Genomic DNA, 18,402 nt, shown 5'->3' on the forward strand with positions numbered 1-18,402 from the left:
TTATATTCTTTGTAATTATTTGTTTGCCCTAGCAACCACCTGTTAGGCCCTAGCAACCACCTGTTAGGCCCTACCAACCACCTATTAGGCCCTAGCAACCACCTGTTAGGCCCTAGCAACCACCTGTTAGGCCCTAGCAACCACCTGTTAGGCCCTAGCAACACTGTTTAACCCTAAAAGAATCACACCCGTGTGAAGTGAGGGTCGCTCTTGTCATCACGCACGCACACATTCATTAATTTCAATGGGGAAATGCCATTTAGCTACAGTGGAGCCTAACAGCTGCTTTAAGACCCTAGCAAACACCTGTTATACCCTAGCAACCACCTTTTAGGCCCTATAGCAACCACCTGTTGTACCCTAGCAACCACCTTTTAGGCCCTAGCAACCACCTGTTGTACCCTAGCAACCACCTATTAGACACAATGTTCGAGACACTATTTAATTGTGTTGTTCAAAAAACAACAACCCCCCTGAACCCCCTCGCGAGCTTCCGATCGAACACGAGGGCCGCACAAGTCCGACTCGGACTCTTTTCTTTTGCGGTAGCGCTGTAGGCCTGACTGTTGTTTTCCTTTTTTACAGTAACAACTACAACACCTACCACTACGCTGTCTACTACACACGATAAACTACCTCTACACTAGAGAATACAAGTTTTGTGTGAACACAAACATTGGTTAATGATTGACTGGTCATCCCATAGCGATGATTTGATTGGCTGAGCAATATTGAGGATAAAAGTGAGGGCAGAAAAGTGAATGACATTTGTGATGATTCGATTGGCAATTCTACAAATGTGACCAGTGCCAGAGATTTAAACCACAACTCGGGAATAGCATATAGCAATAGAATCTAAAATTAGATTCTTTATTTTTTTTTGGTGGTTTTCGTTTTTAGCCACATAAAAACAGTTGGAATGTTAAAGAATGTTTTTATTCCATCAGAAAGTCATTTAAGTGTCATTAAGTCATTGTAATTGCGTAAACAAGTCACTATGTTTAATGTTTAAACCATTGAGTTAGCAATGCTAACCAATGCTAATCAGAAAATCAGCTTTACCTTCAAAGTATGCAAATTCCGCTAAAATTCCGCTTTTTGTACACAATCGTTTTTGAAGATAATACTAGTCTTTCACTAACTGGCTAACAGACATAGCAGAGAAAGAAGTATTAACAGTCGTATTTTGTAAAAAGTGTGCTTATTTTCGGTCCTCCTAAAGCTAATTCATGCGAATGTTTTAGCTAGGGGCACTGGTCATCACAACAATGGAACATGGCTTCTTATTTCCAATAGCAGAGAAGAAGAAGAAGAAGACTCTAGCATGTATTGTAAACATTGTAACATTATGTCACCATAACGTGGTTCTTATTAGTTACTTTGGAATGTACCTGCCATGAAAATTAAGGTCATAATAATGCAGATCACATCGATATGTAATATAACGCGATAATGTACTTGTTTTAGCTACAGGATTGACGATTGATATCAATATATAATGCTAAATGTAGCTAACGGCTATTTTTTTGCAGGGTTGCCACGTTCTGCGAGAGAAACAAGCAACCCGTATATGAAAACAAGCCCAAAATAAGCAAAAATAGCCGATCTCTCTATAACAAAACCAATCTTGTCCCTGGCATACATTATTTTCAGATGGGGGTTCTGCAGACAAATAATAATAATAACAGGCTAATATAGCTATCTTATTTGTACTCATCTGGACCATTTACATAAGCCTAATTTTCTGCCACTGTTTTTTGCCCTTTTTTCATAGTACAAAATGGCAAATAAATGCAGTAGCCTATTTAAAAAAGGAGCGATAATAGGCAAACTATCAATTATAATAACATTCTCTAATTGTGAAGACTTATTGGTACAGTAGGCCTATGCATTCTTTTTCTTTAGAAACATGGCCAACTAATTATAATAAGCAGACATGGCAACACTGCTGGTTGGCTAATGGAGGAATGAAGGGAAAACAGCGCCCCCTAAAGTGACAGATCACTGCTGATATCTTTGAAGGGGGAATTCTCCAATTTGACATTTCTGGTTCAACAAGTTTCAAATGGTCATATCTTCTTCATTTCCCCCCCAATTTCAATGAGCAATGCATCATATGAAAGGTTACAGTGTGCAGTTTCATAATATGTAAAGAACTGAAAAATGACCATGGCCCCCTTGTGTATCAAACTACTGGCACTGGTCACAAATGCCTTCTAAATCCTGACAGTTTTCTGAAAAACCCCATGTTTCTATGTCAGTCGTTCTCAAGCCCAGAAGCAAAGATTCGAGTTAAAAACGTTCACTTGCACGATTTGCACTATACATTTTCAAGATTCTTCAAAAATAGCAGATCTACAAGCTCATAGCGCGGCTGCTATGAGCTTGATCTGCTATTTTTCATGCTTAAAACACCAAAAAGGGGTTCCCGTCCAGAATGGGTTAAAAGTCATCGGAGGCGTAACCGCGAGGTAGCGGTGATTTAGTAATGAGACGTTCACATAATACACAATAAAAATACACAATACACATCTCTCCAGTCTCCACAGCTCCGAAGCCTCCAACGCACTGTGACCCTCCAGAGGTCTACCGTTCCAACAGCATCATGATCACCCAGTTGAAGACCAGGTACAAACCCGGAGAGAGGGTGTTCTACGACTGCATGGTGGGATATACTATGAACGGAGGAAGCCCCTATGTGAGCTGTGTGGCTGGGAAATGGACGCCTTTAACTCTGACATGTGAAGGTAAGTGTACGTTCGTCGGCAGTACCAGTGTTGATACATACACACGGCGTTGTGTCATCAGGGGCAAAGTTCAGAGTTCTCCCAACCACAGTGGGGTGTTGGGTTTTCAAACGCAGATGCTTTAAAATACTACTAATTTAAAAGTACGCGTCAAACGCAGATGCTTTAAAATACTACTAATTTAAAAGTACGTGTCATGGATTGCCACATCACAGGCACAGATCCTTGACAATTCCTCGACAAGGAACGCTACTTTAGAAAATGAAACAAGCCTAGGAATGTTTTCCTTGACTGCTGGACATGATCCAACACAACACAATGGCCTGATATATTTGCTTGGTAAGAGACACTTTTCTATAGATATGATCATCAAAGTTCATTGACACGCTTCCTATTCTCTACCATTGAACGACTTTTAACCCCCCCCCCCCCAGTCCTAGAAGCAGTCATTCCCGGCTTCTAAAGCTAAATGTAATGAGTTTGCATGCTTTTTTTATAACAACATTTGTAACATTAGAGCTGATATTATGAATGGTGCTGCTGCTAGCTCAAACCTTCAAACAGCAGCTAATGGTCCCAGGGTAGATCTCTCCAGGGGGAGCCTATTATCTTTCTGCGCAATTGATGAAGACGAACTCCGCAAAACCATATCACAGATGACATCATCCTCCTGTTCATTGGATACAATTCCCACCACCTTTCTCAAAGAGGTCTTAGACAGTACTTGGAGATATCCTAAAAATTGTAAACAGCTCTCTGCAATCAGGCGTCTTCCCAGACTCACTGAAGACTGCTGTAGTTAGGCCCCTACTCAAGAAACACAATCTTGATCCCTCTGTTTTGCGTAACTATCGACCCATTTCAAATCTACCCTTTCTTGGCAAGGTTTTAGAAAAATGCATCTTTCAACAATTGGATGTGTTTCTACAGAACAATAATGTGCATAACAAATTCCAATCTGGCTTTAGGAAAGGTCACAGCACAGAAACAGCACTTGTAAAAGTAATGAATGATCTTGCTGACAAGAAACATGTATCCGTTCTCTTACTTCTAGATCTAACGGCTGCATTTGACACGATTGATCATTCAATTTTAATACAGCGTCTGGAGCACTGGATAGGCCTGTCTGGTACGACCCTGTCCTGGTTTTCCTCCTACCTATCCTCCTATTCTTGGTCCTCTGCTATTCTCCTTGTACATACTGCCATTGGGTGAACTCATTACCAATCACGGAGTCAATTTTCATTTCTATGCTGATGATACCCAACTATATCTTTCTGTGGCTCCAGATGATCCCTGTGCTTTAGACCCGCTGTTGACCTGTCTGTCTAGCATCAGAAGACAGAAGTTCTCATAATTGGTTCTAGCGAGCAGAAAGAATCAATAATAAGCAGACTTGGCAACCTGACTGTAGAAAGTAACAGTACAGTAAAGAACCTGGGGGTCATTATTGATTCTGAATTGAATTTTAATTCACACATTAATCATGTTACCAAGATGGCCTTTTTTCACCAAAAAATGCAAAAACGCTAATCCACGCCTTTGTTTTTTCTCGGCTTGATTACTGCGAACACCAGTTCACCTTTTATCAGACAACTGGCAACTTATAGTCCCTGTTTCTGTACACACGCGCATGTTTCAGGCAAGACTTCTTCCGTCTCCCTATAGGCCTATCCTATATGTGATCACAAATCTATCACTAATACTCTAAAATCTGAACGGCTCAACTCAGCACAAACACCAACAGATTCCATATTTACTCACGGCGTTGGCCAACAGCAACAGACAGCAACGGCCACTCCACTCTCCCTTCCTGTGAGCCAACCCACCGCAGCATAGCACCACCTATCACCGGTAGGAACCTCCAAAAATGTTAAGGCAATCTGTCGGTGTGCACATATAACACAGTTGAACACAATAATCGAGACAGACACAATTCAGAGTTTCAGAGTATTGGAATAGATTGTATTCGAATACGAAGTAGCCATGTAGCGTTACAATGGAACACCACACACTGACTCAACACATCTTAGTCAGACTTCAGTTTAAGTACATTATTACCCCCCCCCCCCCCCAGGGGTGGGTCCTAACACATGCCAATGAGAGACAAGTCACAGCTGGTCAAATGTCAGTGGAACAGGCTTTGTTTATGATGTCCTTAAATATACAACTCAGGTATCCCACATATCCTTGACAAATGCACTTTTTTCAGAACTGCCTAAGAAAACAACTGACAGATTACAACTTGTCCAAAAATGAGTTTTAACTAGAACTAAGACGAGAGAACATACTACTCCAGTTTTGGCTTCACTGCACTGGCTTCTGGTTGTTTTTAGGATTGATTTTAAAATTCTTCTACTTGTGTATAAAGCTCTCAATGGTCTCGCACCTTCCTACCTACATGACTGCCTGCCTAAATATGTCCCAAACCGCCCCCTAAGGTCTTCCACTGCTGGCCTGCTCGCTTTGCCTAAAAAAATGGCAACACAAAAATACGGGGAAGCAGCTTTTTGCTTCTACGGGCCGTCTGCATGGAACAAGCTCCCACTGTACCTTCGTCAGGCAGCCTCTGTAGACATTTTTAAAGCACAGCTCAAGACCCACTTCTACAACATTGCTTTTAATTTATTTTTTGTTGTTGTTATTCATGTCCTCACTGTATTGCATTACTGCTTGTTTTTTAATGTCGTTTAATGTCTTTTTTATTCTCCATTGTTCTGTAAAGCACTTTGAGCTGCATTTCATGTCATGAAAGGTGCTATACAAATAAAGTTTTATTATTATTATTATTATTATTACACTTCAGCTCAGATTGACCATAAACCATTTATTGCAAAGCTACTGCATGTTAGTATGGCGGTGTGGCTCTGCTAATGTGATATCGGATAATCTGCGTACCGAGACATTATCTGATTATCTGTGCACTGAGACACAGCTCTGATATCAACGACTCCCCAGAGCAGAGCCAAAGATGCAATAATCCATGAACAAAAATACACAGTAATAACACATCAACACATGATTCAACAAAATTAACAATAAATTAATATCCCATAACGCCTGGAATAAGAACTACAGGGAGGAGGCCGGGGAGGTGGGGGATATATATATATATATGTATATATATATATATATATATATATATATATATATATATACATACATTCACACATATAATAACCTTCTGCCTTCCACGCCTCAATGAACTATCGATTACGCTTAAAAAGCCATTAATTAATAAACACAAATTCCAAGTAGGCTACCAACACCATTGGTTTGGAAGTGGGGTATTATTATGCAGTGTTTATACACACAACACAAACCATAGCTGTTTCAAACGTACAGGAAATACAGTTTAAAATGGCAATGAATACGAGCTAAAGCAGTGTGTAAATCCTGCATATTAAATGGTGAACGGCACTTTGCCAAACGATGAATCCCTGCCAAGTTACAATTACTTAGAATTCACTATGTTCTAAAAACATCATTGATCATGACTTAATGGCTGTTGTTGTTTTTTGATATTACGGTAAGTTTAATTGATCATATCTATAGAGTGTCTCTACCAGGCGATTAAACACTGCGCCGCGGTAACACAATGTTTTACACTTTCCCTTGAAATTCTAACTACCTTTTCTGTGGAAGTTCTTGACATCCGACTACTCAGTAGTAACTGACAACATTGATGTGTCAGACTGCATCATACATGACCAGATCATTTCTACTCAGTAGTAACTGACAACATTGATGTGTCAGACTGCATCATACATGACCAGGTCATTTCCCAAATAATGGTCGATAAAAACAAATTGAATTTCCTACATTAGCCTACAAAATGCATGTTCATGTACCACACACACACACACACACACACACACACACACACACACACTTCTCTCCCTGGCTCTCATGCTCTAGTTGTCTCCATTTGACCCAGGCCAGTGCGGCAGGCGCACAGACCCGGCCGACTATAAACTCAGGATCAGCGGAGGCACTCTGTCCCGTCCTGGAGACCATCCGTGGCAGGTGTCCCTGCAGCACAGAGCCAAAAACTCATCTAAGGCGTTCGGACACGCCTGTGGAGGCGTCCTCATCGCGTCCTGTTGGGTCCTCACTGCTGCTCACTGCATGTAAGCTGCTCTAAATGCTAACATGAGCTGCTCCAAATGCTAACATGTGCTAACATGAGCTGCTCCAAATGCTAACATGTGCTAACATGCACAGGTGGTCTTAATTACTGACTTGCTTGTTTCTCCAGTAACGACGCCAAGGACATGCAGGTGGTCGTGGGGGGAGTGGACATCGGGAGCGAAGAAGAGTCAGACCAGGTCATCTCCGTGAAGAGAGACTTTGTTTATCTGGGTTACAGCTACAGGATGATAGGCAACATTGGTGTTGCTACTAATGACATTGGTGAGGCCATTACTTTACTGTATGTCTTCTTTTCCAGACGAGCTGATTTCTTACCTTAATCTTAGGGAGGGCAGTGCCCGGTGTCGTTCCACGCCCCCACAGGGAGGGCAGTGCCCGGTGTCGTTCCACACCCCCACAGGGAGGGCAGTGCCCGGTGTCGTTCCACACCCCCACAGGGAGGGAGGGCAGTGCCCGGTGTCGTTCCACACCCCCACAGGGAGGGCAGTGCCCGGTGTCGTTCCACACCCCCACAGGGAGGGCAGTGCCCGGTGTCGTTCCACACCCCCCACAGGGAGGGCAGTGCCCGGTGTCGTTCCACACCCCCACAGGGAGGGCAGTGCCCGGTGTCGTTCCACACCCCCACAGGGAGGGCAGTGCCCGGTGTCGTTCCACACCCCCACAGGGAGGGCAGTGCCCGGTGTCGTTCCACACCCCCCACAGGGAGGGCAGTGCCCGGTGTCGTTCCACACCCCCACAGGGAGTGCAGTGCCCGGTGTCGTTCCACACCCCCCACAGGGAGTGCAGTGCCCGGTGTCGTTCCACACCCCCACAGGGAGGGCAGTGCCCGGTGTCGTTCCACACCCCCCACAGGGAGGGCAGTGCCCGGTGTCGTTCCACACCCCCACAGGGAGGGCAGTGCCCGGTGTCGTTCCACACCCCCACAGGGAGGGAGGGCAGTGCCCGGTGTCGTTCCACACCCCCACAGGGAGGGCAGTGCCCGGTGTCGTTCCACACCCCCACAGGGAGGGCAGTGCCCGGTGTCGTTCCACACCCCCACAGGGAGGGCAGTGCCCGGTGTCGTTCCACACCCCCACAGGGAGGGCAGTGCCCGGTGTCGTTCCACACCCCCACAGGGAGGGAGGGCAGTGCCCGGTGTCGTTCCACACCCCCACAGGGAGGGCAGTGCCCGGTGTCGTTCCACACCCCCACAGGGAGGGCAGTGCCCGGTGTCGTTCCACACCCCCACAGGGAGGGAGGGCAGTGCCCGGTGTCGTTCCACACCCCCACAGGGAGGGCAGTGCCCGGTGTCGTTCCACACCCCCACAGGGAGGGCAGTGCCCGGTGTCGTTCCACACCCCCACAGGGAGGGCAGTGCCCGGTGTCGTTCCACACCCCCACAGGGAGGGCAGTGCCCGGTGTCGTTCCACACCCCCACAGGGAGGGAGGGCAGTGCCCGGTGTCGTTCCACACCCCCACAGGGAGGGCAGTGCCCGGTGTCGTTCCACACCCCCACAGGGAGGGCAGTGCCCGGTGTCGTTCCACACCCCCACAGGGAGGGCAGTGCCCGGTGTCGTTCCACACCCCCACAGGGAGGGCAGTGCCCGGTGTCGTTCCACACCCCCACAGGGAGGGCAGTGCCCGGTGTCGTTCCACACCCCCACAGGGAGGGCAGTGCCCGGTGTCGTTCCACACCCCCACAGGGAGGGCAGTGCCCGGTGTCGTTCCACACCCCCACAGGGAGGGCAGTGCCCGGTGTCGAGTCGGCTGGCCTGTTCTGACATCACAACAACACTCCATATTTGGGCAACCCTGACACAGAACTTTGACACGGGTACAACGGGTTCTCTGACGGGTGGGATGGACCACGTGACATCATCAGGGATGGAGCATGTGACATCATGTGACATTGTTAAGCCCATATATGGAGATCCCTGGTGTCATCAATATTAGCCAACAAATCTACATCTGACCTCAAACCCTTAGATCTCCATACTGTATATGGAGCTGACCAGTTCTAACATTCCATATGTTGATCCTTCCCCACCCATCCTTCCTCTTCGATGTCTCCCTTTTGACTGAATACCTGTCCATTTAAACTAGACGGTCCCGCCCCAAAGTTATTAGTGCAGCCGTGCCCGGCAGCCGGCGAAAACTAGAATTCTTAACAGGCCCGAAAATGCAGACCTCGCCCTTTAGAGCGAGGTCGCTTCTCGGCGTCTTGTCTAGATAACAAGTGGTACAGGTGATGTTATCTAGATCAGGGGTTCTCAACCTTTTGGGCTGGGGACCCCCGGAAATGCTTTAGCCATGTCTCACGACATTTAAAGTCAATTCCTTCTGTCGATCAGATTATACTAAGATCCCCTGACCCCCGGGTTCGAACTGGAAACCTTGCGTTTACGATCCAGTCACTCTACCCCTGAGCCACCGCCATATTATTATTTACTGTTCTATTCTGTTTCCTGTGTCTCAGCATTACTCCAGCTGGAATTCACCGATGACCCATTCTGTGCCAAGGAAACCAGCTATGTTAAATATGCCTGTCTGCCAAACAAGCTCTTCCCCGATGGAAAGGAGTGTGTGGTCGCTGGATGGGGCGAAACTAAAGATGGTACGTATCCAACCACTAATCACACCTTAAATAAAAGCTGCACTAGTCTATATAAGGTATAATTGCCTATGTTATATGTATCGTATAATGTAGCAGGTATATGATGCAGTTTGTCTCTGGAGTTCTTTATTCTATATATATATATATATATATATATATATATATATATACATATACATATACATTTATTTAATAAATGGCCTATTTGTGAGTGCGCTACTGCTATATGCCTATATGCTCCATATAACAATACATGGGACGAAAAGCTGAAATTAATAATTCTTATTATCTTTTATTTTATTATTTTCTATTCATTATAGATTATTATAGGTCTTCTAATGTCCTAGAAGGATTTTTAGCTGAGCTGTCTGTGTGTGTGTGTTCTTCTTCCTCAGCTGACCACCCACACTACATGTCACATGGCCAGCTTTCCGTGATGTCTGAGGAGCGTTGTCAGGGGTTCCATGGCTACCTGGACAACACCATGATCTGTGCAGGAGACAAGTTGGGAAAAGTTGGCTCCTGTAGTGTAAGTGTGCGTGGGTGCGTGAGTGTATTAGGTCACCTTCACACCAGGATGTTATACTGCAGCTTAAAATGAATCCTGTCGGCCATTTTTGTAAAAAAAATCTTGTTTAAAAAAAAATCTGCCTAATGATGATGTCACTGGAAGACGGTTTCTAAACTGCCCACAGCCCTCCTATGAGACACAGACTGAGTAGAAAAGAATCGTGCCATTTCTTCATGATTATTAGTGAGGACCTATTATATGAAGATAGGTTGAAAAGTGGTGAAGTGGTAACCTGACGCTGCCAGATCCAAGAAGCTTGCTACACAAATTTGTTTCACTGTGTTGGGGAACATGGTTACCCAATACCGCCCCCATCTGGCAGCGTCAGGTTAGTGAAGTGGTCCTTTAAGGAAACAAAAAAACACTGCAGTGTACAGAATATTTGGTCTGTGTCGTCTTCTTCAAATAGCCTATAGGCCTATACTTCAAACTTCAACACATAGCTCAGCATGATCTATGATCTATAAACTGTAGCAAACAGGGCATATTAATAATACATTTATATAATCATTGGATCGTCTATGTTTATGGGAGTAGGCTATTATAAAAATGTATCATTTTAACACCATACATTTCACTGTGTAGTTCATGAATTGAACACATTGATAAAGTTCCTTGCTGCGGTTCCTTGCTATACAGCGCAGCGTGAACGCAAACGCAGCAAATTGTATATGCAAGAAATTCAAGAATGATTCAAACTCCACCCCCCAATCGCATGGAGTGTACCGAAGTAGAGGTGTGAATGCGACCGAGTGCTGTTAGTCCAGAGGGCCAGGCCAGATTTTGGTACCATTTTGGTATCTTTGTGTTCCTACATGTCTCTAGTTTATATTTTGGTTTGATAACACTTCCAATTCAGTAGCTTAATGCCAGTTATCACTCTTTAAACAAACCTACCCCATATGAAACTGTGACGTGTGTATATCCTTATTATGACTTCTAGACAATACATTTTGGTAACCAGTGGTCTTATAAAGTGGTCCAGTGGTCTTATTGGCACCAAAATGGTACCAATTCGTGAAAATATCAGTATTGGCCCCTGGACTATGCAGTCGTGTCCACCTAAAGCGACGCACACACGCATATATTATAGTTTACTGGTGTATAAATAGTAGTAGGAAACATTTTGTAAATCTTCTCAAGGAATGCCTTGAATTTAAAGGTGTAGTAGGCTATAATAAAATGAAAGGATGAATTTAAAGGTGCAGTAGGCTATAATAGAATGAAAGGATGAATTTAAAGGTGTAGTAGGCTATAATATAATGAAAGGATGAATTTAAAGGTGTAGTAGGCTATAATATAATGAAAGGATGAATTTAAAGGTGCAGTAGGCTATAATAGAATGAAAGGATGAATTTAAAGGTGTAGTAGGCTATAATAGAATGAAAGGATGAATTTAAAGGTGCAGTAGGCTATAATATAATGAAAGGATGAATTTAAAGGTGTAGTAGGCTATAATAGAATGAAAGGATGAATTTAAAGGTGCAGTAGGCTATAATAGAATGAAAGGATGAATTTAAAGGTGCAGTAGGCTATAATAGAATGAAAGGATGAATTTAAAGGTGCAGTAGGCTATAATAGAATGACAGGATGAATTTAAAGGTGTAGTAGGCTATAATATAATGAAAGGATGAATTTAAAGGTGTAGTAGGCTATAATAGAATGAAAGGATGAATTTAAAGGTGCAGTAGGCTATAATAGAATGAAAGGATGAATTTAAAGTTGTAGTAGGCTATAATAGAATGAAAGGATGAATTTAAAGGTGCAGTAGGCTATAATAGAATGACAGGATGAATTTAAAGGTGTAGTAGGCTATAATAGAATGAAAGGATGGATTTAAAGGTGTAGTAGGCTATAATAGAATGAAAGGATGAATTTAAAGGTGTAGTAGGCTATAATATAATGAAAGGATGAATTTAAAGGTGTAGTAGGCTATAATAGAATGAAAGGATGGATTTAAAGGTGTAGTAGGCTATAATAGAATGAAAGGATGAATTTAAAGGTGTAGTAGGCTATAATATAATACATCCTTACATCCGGTCTCTTAGGGGGATTCGGGCGGACCCCTGATGTGTAAGGAAGGTGGGGTTTACTACACGGCAGGCTTGGTGAGCTGGGGGAGCGCCACATGCGGTGCTGCCACACCCGGCGTCTATGCCAACGTCCACCGATATGTTCAATGGATTTCTAGCTGCATATATCACCAAGGAACACCATGCAGGACACAGAGTGCCCCTGTGGAGGATGAATATGACTATGGTGATAATTCAAGATTTGGCTGATATTTCTCTAACTAGTTGCCAAGGTCTTTCCAGCCAGATATCTCATTTCCTCTCTCTCTATATCCTGACCTGATTGGCTGAAAATGTGTCACTTACCTGAAAATGTATTTTCTCTTTATTAACACCCGCATTAATTTCTACTTGCAAAAAAATAGATTTCAACCTTACTACTACTTTGTACTACTAGGACTAAGACTAAAAAATATGTTAAAAAAAATAAAAGAATAAAGTTTGATGAAAAATGTATAATAATTATATAATAATATATACTTACCCGAAAATGTATTTTCTGTTTATTAACCCTCTAACACCCACATTAATTTCTACTTGCAAAAAATAGATTTCAACCTTACTACTACTTTGTACTACTAGGACTAAGACAAAAAAATGTTAAAAAAAAAAAAAAAAAAAAAAAGTTTGATGAAAAATGTATAATAATTATATAATAATATATACTTACCTGAAAATGTATTTTCTGTTTATTAAAGAGCTGGAGAGCAGTGGTTCTCAACCAGTGGTCCGGGGACCACCGGTGGTCCAGGTGGTCCCCAGCTAAATGATGGAGAGTTGGTAACCAAATGGACCCTTAGGCTATAGATCTTTAACTCTTGAGAGTGTAAAATGAAACCACATGGACCCGTATGGGTTCATTTGGATACACGCTCAAGAGTTAAAATATTGTTAAACATCTGCATTACTTAATTTACAATTAGAGAATGTAGAAGAAGTGTTATTTGCCTGTTATCTCCTACGGTACCACATCAACACAGCATGGAATGGTGGACAAAATCTTATGATGACAAAATATTGAGGCTAAATCTCATAAAATGGTGGTTCCGTGGCTCAAATGCCAAATAAGTAATGGACCTTGCTATGAAAAGGGTTGAAAACCACTGCCCTATAGAAATGATTACTGTCACAATATAATGCTTTAATCTTTTAACAAAAAAAATGTTTTGTTTTAACCAAAGAATATCACACTACCCTTTAGGCCTATATACCTTGAAGTTGTCCCATAATGCATTGTGAAAAGGACAGTTTGTCCTTGGAACTGTTGGGTGAATGACGTAGGTACGGTCTTGAAGTGCCATGAGAAAACTGATTCAGCAATAATGAATAAATTGACTTGATTGACTGTTTGTTTTTTTCTTCAGTAGCCTACTTCATGGAAGCACACGTCAACCTACTTGTTCCTCACCTGTCTAACTGATTTGATTGATTGATTATTTTACCCATATAGCAAATCTAGCTAAGAAAATCCATCTGAAAAGCCGCTTCCTCTACTGACATAGATCATAGATCTATAGATCATAGATCATGGTATGAGAACAGAAAGAGGGTCATTCAAGCTACACACATTTTGATCCTGGAGATATTTTGCATGCATGCCCCAGACAGCCCTTCCATCACAGTCCGTGTTGGAAAGGTTACTCAAAAACGGTAACTTAACCCATTCTGACCTGAGATCAGATTCATACGAGGTTTCCACTGGACACACACTGGTTTGATGAACCCATTCTGACCTGAGATCAGATTCTAAAAATGTCAGTCGCTCTTCGATTTTTCAAAAATAGCAGACCTACAAGCTCGTATCGCGCCACTCGGTGGCGCGATATGAGCTTGTAGATCTGCTATTTTTAAATAGCTAAAGCATAACATGACGCTGACACCAAAATGGGTGCCCGTTCAGAATGGGATAATGTGACCGTTTCTAAGGCTAAGTCATTGAATCATAGCTTCAAATTGACATTGGTTGTTCAGTTCAGAGCCGTATCCAGCACTTCACAGATGGGGGGGACCAATCCGAAGCGGCCCACATGCACGGGCGCGAAGCGCCCGTGCATGTGGGGTGCTTTGCGCCCGTGCGGAAAGAAAATCGGGTATTTTCGGTTATAAAGTCGTTATTTTCGGGTAAAAACGGGTCTGCACAGCAGAAATGGCCTAGTGCAAATCTTACCTTTTTGATGAGCCTGCCCGAGACATACACGCAGGGGCGCAATAGGGTAGGGGACGGAGGGGTTTCGTCCCCTGCCAGCCTCACATTGGTCCCCCCCAGATGTGTTAGTGGGTCCCCCCTGGCTGGGGGGGTCCCCCCCTGGCTCCAAAGTTATCTTAGGAGTAATACTTTTGAAATCCTGCGTTCATAAACGCGATATATTTTGAAGCATATATTTGATCCACCCCTGTTTAAATCCCAAAATGGTTTGGCCCGTTCTCTCAACTTTCGGAAGTTGGGAGTTGTTACACCGCAATCAGTGACCCAATGTGCTTTGCACTCTGTAATGATTCTAATAATACAGGAACAGAATTCAATAGGACACCACTTTTGGTGTCACGCAGCACTTTGGCACCGTCAGACGATCAATAGATGAATGGATTTACTTTATCCTTTTCATGTCAAGGACCCCCAAATGGACACGTATTAGCCTGCGGACCCCCCCCATTTGAAGAGAAGAGAAGGACCCCCATAAGAGAAGATTTATACAGCTCGGACGGACCCTATTTTAACCATTTCTAGCGGTGGGACTCCAATTGATAATCAATGTTAATTAAAAAAACTGAGAGCGTCCACATGACATGCCACAAACTATCATGTAGTTGTACCTCTGGGGGTCCCCGGACCCCACTTTGGGAATTATATTATTATTTTGGGGGATTTGGGGAAAGGAGGAGATCGACGCCGCTATTAACTGTCAAGACCAGGTAAGGCGCTGCAGGTTTTTCTTTCCTCTCGAGTTGCATGGGTTGAACTAAACTACATTAAAACATCCTCTCCTGAAAACCTCCCAGGTGTTGTACATTTTATAGGATAGGCTAACTTACAGATCAGATGGTCAGTGAGTTTTGACCTGTTCGAGGCGCTGCTGATAATGTGGTTAAACTTTTACGTTTTGAGACAAATGGGGAGGAGGAGGAATCACAGCCAGGTAATTCATAATAATAATAATAACTGTGCCAAAACGCAGTTTTGTATGTACATTGAGTCACTGGAACAACCTCTCTGTAGTTCGACCCCAAACCCTAACCATAACCCCACGTTTGTGGTTAGACCCCCCCATCCCCCCCTCTCCTAGGGTGGTGGGGGGGACGGGGGGGACGGATTTGTCCCCCCCTAGCGTTCGGTCCGTGTTGCGCCGCTGCATACACGGCTTTAACCAGCACTGGGCAGCATAACATAAACAACTTCCTGAATCCTATCCAAGTTCCCCCATAGAAATACACTGAAATCTCCACTATAGCACAATCACATGCACTCGCACAACACTGACAGCGAGTCAGCGGCGGCCGCATGGTCCAAGTGCATGCCCTGTTTGAGGCTTTTTTATTCCCCGTGGCCGGCGGCCCAAAACGGTTCGCGGCCCCCCGGTGGGCCGCTCCGGCCTGATTTCCTACGGCCCTGGTTCAGTTTGACCCGCCAGTTTTGGAGATATGGCTTATCGAGAAATGTCTTGCAGAAAATGAGTTTAGAAAACAGACTTGATGGTTCACTTCTGTTGACTCTAACATTACACCTATAGCTACATGTTTAATACCCTCAGGGCCTTAATACCCTCAGGGCCTTAATACCCTCAGGGCCTTAATACCCTCAGGGCCTTAATACCCTCAGGGCCTTAATACCCTCAGGGCCTTAATACCCTCAGGGCCTTAATACCCTCAGGGCCTTAATACCCTCAGGGCCTTAATACCCTCAGGGCCTTAATACCCTCAGGGCCTTAATACCCTCAGGGCCTTAATACCCTCAGGGCCCTAATACCCTCAGGGCCCTAATACCCTCAGGGCCTTAATACCCCCAGGGCCTTAATACCCTCAGGGCCTTAATAACCTCAGGGCCTTAATACCCTCAGGGCCTTAATACCCTCAGGGCCTTAATACCCTCAGGGCCTTAATACCCTCAGGGCCTTAATACCCTCAGGGCCTTAATACCCTCAGGGCCCTAATACCCTCAGGGCCTTAATACCCTCAGGGCCCTAATACCCTCAGGGCCTTAATAACCTCAGGGCCTTAATACCCTCAGGGCCTTAATACCCTCAGGGCCCTAATACCCTCAGGGCCTTAATACCCTCAGGGCCTTAATACCCTCAGGGCCTTAATAACCTCAGGGCCTTAATACCCTCAGGGCCTTAATACCCTCAGGGCCTTAATACCCTCAGGGCCTTAATACCCTCAGGGCCCTAATACCCTCAGGGCCCTAATAACCTCAGGGCCTTAATACCCTCAGGGCCTTAATACCCTCAGGGCCTTAATACCCTCAGGGCCTTAATACCCTCAGGGCCTTAATACCCTCAGGGCCTTAATACCCTCAGGGCCTTAATACCCTCAGGGCCTTTAATACCCTCAGGGCCTTAATACCCTCAGGGCCCTAATACCCTCAGGGCCTTAATACCCTCAGGGCCTTAATACCCTCAGGGCCTTAATACCCTCAGGGCCTTAATACCCTCAGGGCCCTAATACCCTCAGGGCCTTAATAACCTCAGGGCCTTAATACCCTCAGGGCCTTAATACCCTCAGGGCCTTAATAACCTCAGGGCCTTAATACCCTCAGGGCCTTAATACCCTCAGGGCCTTAATACCCTCAGGGCCTTTAATACCCTCAGGGCCCTAATACCCTCAGGGCCTTAATACCCTCAGGGCCTTAATACCCTCAGGGCCTTAATACCCCCAGGGCCTTAATACCCTCAGGGCCTTAATACCCTCAGGGCCTTAATACCCTCAGGGCCTTAATAACCTCAGGGCCTTAATACCCTCAGGGCCCTAATACCCTCAGGGCCCTAATACCCTCAGGGCCTTAATACCCTCAGGGCCTTAATACCCTCAGGGCCTTAATAACCTCAGGGCCTTAATACCCTCAGGGCCTTTAATACCCTCAGGGCCTTAATACCCTCAGGGCCCACAGGTTTAGAATCTCCATAATCACAATCTCCAGAATTTTCCATTGAAAATGAATGGTAGCCTGTTAGCCTTGTATCTTCACATCGCCGCCGGCTTCCATTGAAAATGAATGGTAGCCTGTGTGGTTCTGTAGCTGTACCAGTGTAGAACTCAGCATTAGAGTTACGGGGTCCATTTGGATTTACCTGTTCACTCTCAAAGTTGCCGGTCAATTTGGTTTGACCTGTACCCTACAGAGTTATATGGGTCCACTTGGTTTCACCTGTTGTACCCTACAGAGTTAAATTAACACTGTGCATTTCACTGTGTAGTAGGTGCTACTTGATGTGTCTGTGTCAACATACATTAAAAAAAAATATATATATTTTTTTAATCATTTATGTACAATAACATGTTTAGAATGAATGGAATGGTTAGCCTTTGCTTTCAGCTTTTTTGTTTTGCAATATTTGCATATAATCTTTTACTTTGTATTGCATTGTATTGTATTATTATAAATATCAAATCTTACCTAGAGCGTTTATATTTATGCATTAACCCATTCTGACCGGGCACCCATTTTGGTGTCAGCATCATGTTATGCTTTAGCTATTTAAAAATAGCAGACCTACAAGCTCATATCGCGCCACCGAGTGGCGCGATATGAGCTTGTAGGTCTGCTATTTTTGAAAGAATCGAAGAACGACTGACATTTTTAGAATCTGATCTCAGGTCAGAATGGGTTCATCAGACCAGTGTGTGTCCGGCGGAAACCTCGTATGAATCTGATCTCAGGTCAGAATGGGTTATTGTAGACCCGCCCTTGATATGTCTTACCTTATTTTCAGACCCCCCCACACACACACACACACAAACACACACACACACACACACACACACACACACACCCCCCAGAGCAAATGGGGACGTACTGTAGATCAAACACGTTGATGACCTAGTTGTCTAACCCATTCTGACCTGAGATCAGATTCATACGAGGTTTCCACTGGACACACACTGGTCTGATTAACCCATTCTGACCTGAGATCAGATTCATACGAGGTTTCCACTGGACACACACACTGGTCTGATGAACCCATTCTGACCTGAGATCAGATTCATACGAGGTTTCCACTGGACACACACTGGTCTGATTAACCCATTCTGACCTGAGATCAGATTCATACG

The 18,402-nt window shown here is 44.3% G+C and overlaps 1 protein-coding gene and 1 long non-coding RNA gene across 2 annotated transcripts in view; both read left to right on the forward strand.

Annotated features, from left to right (window-relative positions):
• LOC310872700 (plasminogen-like) overlaps positions 1–6,881 on the forward strand; it is a gene marked incomplete at both ends in the record, with an annotated part of 56,784 nt that extends 49,903 nt beyond the window's left edge. Inside the window, 2 exons of the mRNA XM_083784743.1 lie at positions 2,550–2,747; positions 6,685–6,881. Of these exons, the coding sequence (XP_083640869.1) occupies positions 2,550–2,747; positions 6,685–6,881 (395 nt within the window). The remainder of the gene's footprint in view (positions 1–2,549; positions 2,748–6,684) is intronic.
• Positions 6,882–7,120: 239 nt separating this feature from the next.
• Positions 7,121–12,250, forward strand: LOC310872233. Its single transcript, XR_014570357.1, has 4 exons — positions 7,121–7,160; positions 9,355–9,492; positions 9,888–10,021; positions 12,112–12,250. It is a non-coding gene; the product is annotated as an uncharacterized lncRNA (long non-coding RNA).
• Positions 12,251–18,402: the final 6,152 nt, after the last annotated feature.

This window comes from Protomyctophum parallelum (genome assembly GCF_964188405.1).
Source record: "Protomyctophum parallelum genome assembly, chromosome: 15".
NCBI lineage: Eukaryota > Metazoa > Chordata > Actinopteri > Myctophiformes > Myctophidae > Protomyctophum > Protomyctophum parallelum.